This window comes from Opisthorchis viverrini (assembly GCF_000715545.1).
Source record: "Opisthorchis viverrini unplaced genomic scaffold opera_v5_770, whole genome shotgun sequence".
NCBI classification, from domain to species: Eukaryota; Metazoa; Platyhelminthes; class Trematoda; order Opisthorchiida; family Opisthorchiidae; genus Opisthorchis; species Opisthorchis viverrini.
The window spans coordinates 39,043-40,352 of record NW_008752446.1 but is presented as its reverse complement, the minus strand read 5'-3'; the positions used below and the strand labels follow the sequence as shown (position 1 = coordinate 40,352).

The following is a 1,310-nucleotide window of genomic DNA, read 5'->3' as shown; positions in this document are numbered from 1 at the left end:
AGAAAGATTTCCAACTAAGACAAGATATGTGAACTGCAAACCCACCGCGTACTCAGCAGTCTAGGTAGCACCCAAAGGTACTAAAATTTTGCACATGTGATGTAATTTTTTTCGGTTATATTTTTCCGGTCATACCAGGCGCGGTCCGATGGTTGGCTAAGTCAACAAAATGGGCCACTTAGAGACTGAAAAGCCAGGAGTTTGTTCAAGGTTTGTATAGAGTGCAATTCTACCAAGCATTCCTGAAACTTGTCAACACTTGTCCACTTACTATAAAAATAAAACTCAACAATGGATGCGATAGCGCACGCAATAAAGAAATGTGTTTCCCAGAAATCAGAGTCATTTCCAAGTAGGTTACTGGATATTGTCCGAGGAAATTCTGAAATCAGGAGGAATTTATTTATTATTAGATGTTGGCAGATGATAATTAGCCGCAAAATGCGCAAGAATACTGCGGTGTCTGAATATGTTAAGGACACATTTGCACCGCGCAAGGAAACTTGAGTGTTAGGCTTGATTTCGCGTGAAATATGCAAGCGTACATTGAGATTTGGAGTTTACATTGAGGCACGCTTTTCATTTTGCGCTGCAGATAGTAACGTAATAAAACGAGAATGGTGCTAGAAAATTTACTTCCCCGTCGAAATGAGGGATTCTTGAAGAGCAGCCCTTGAAGCATACCGCTATAGTTAACACTCTCTGTTATAGTCAGAAAAATAGACTGAATAGTTTCACGTGACCCTTTACTAATTCCATCCCGCAAGGAACACTCATAACTTACCTGTGTCAAACAAGTGATTTCATCCAAGAAGCCAAGGTAATCTAGGCAAGAAGCGATGTGCAGCTGATTCATCCTTATTGAGAGTCGTCTACCATGCTCCCCTAACGGACCTCCTAAGAGTTTAGATTGCGTAAACATCCGAGTAGCAGTTTAACGCCTAAAGGTTCTAGTACATTGGTAGATATGACATAGTGCCCCTCATCCTATAGTCGGGAGATCCATGTCAAGCAATCAGATGTGTTGAGTGGATCCTCGAAGAAACGTTTCTCAGATGAAAGTTTCACATCCGAGTTGAAACTATTCATCCGCTGAGTTAAATTAAGTTTGTTGGTGGTCTGAGGAGATGTTGGTACTTTGAATCGATGTCATCCGGCTCATCCGATATTACATTGTTTCTCGTTACACTGAAAATCCGCTACTGAGAGTAATTCGCATTGGTTGTTTTTGTTAACCTAGCCGTTAACCCAAGAACTTTCATATGCTATATGTCCCCATGAACATACCAGCAGTATTGAATTTCAAAAAT

The 1,310-nt window shown here is 40.7% G+C and overlaps 1 protein-coding gene across 1 annotated transcript; it reads right to left on the bottom strand.

The window, feature by feature from the left end:
• Positions 1 to 271: 271 nt before the first annotated feature.
• T265_15718 (hypothetical protein) lies at positions 272 to 856 on the bottom strand (the record flags this gene model as incomplete). Its single annotated transcript, XM_009179008.1, has 2 exons — positions 272 to 382; positions 785 to 856. Coding segments are annotated over 2 exons (183 nt in total), but the record flags the coding sequence as incomplete, so codon positions are not given.
• Between the last annotated feature and the right edge of the window lie 454 nt (positions 857 to 1,310).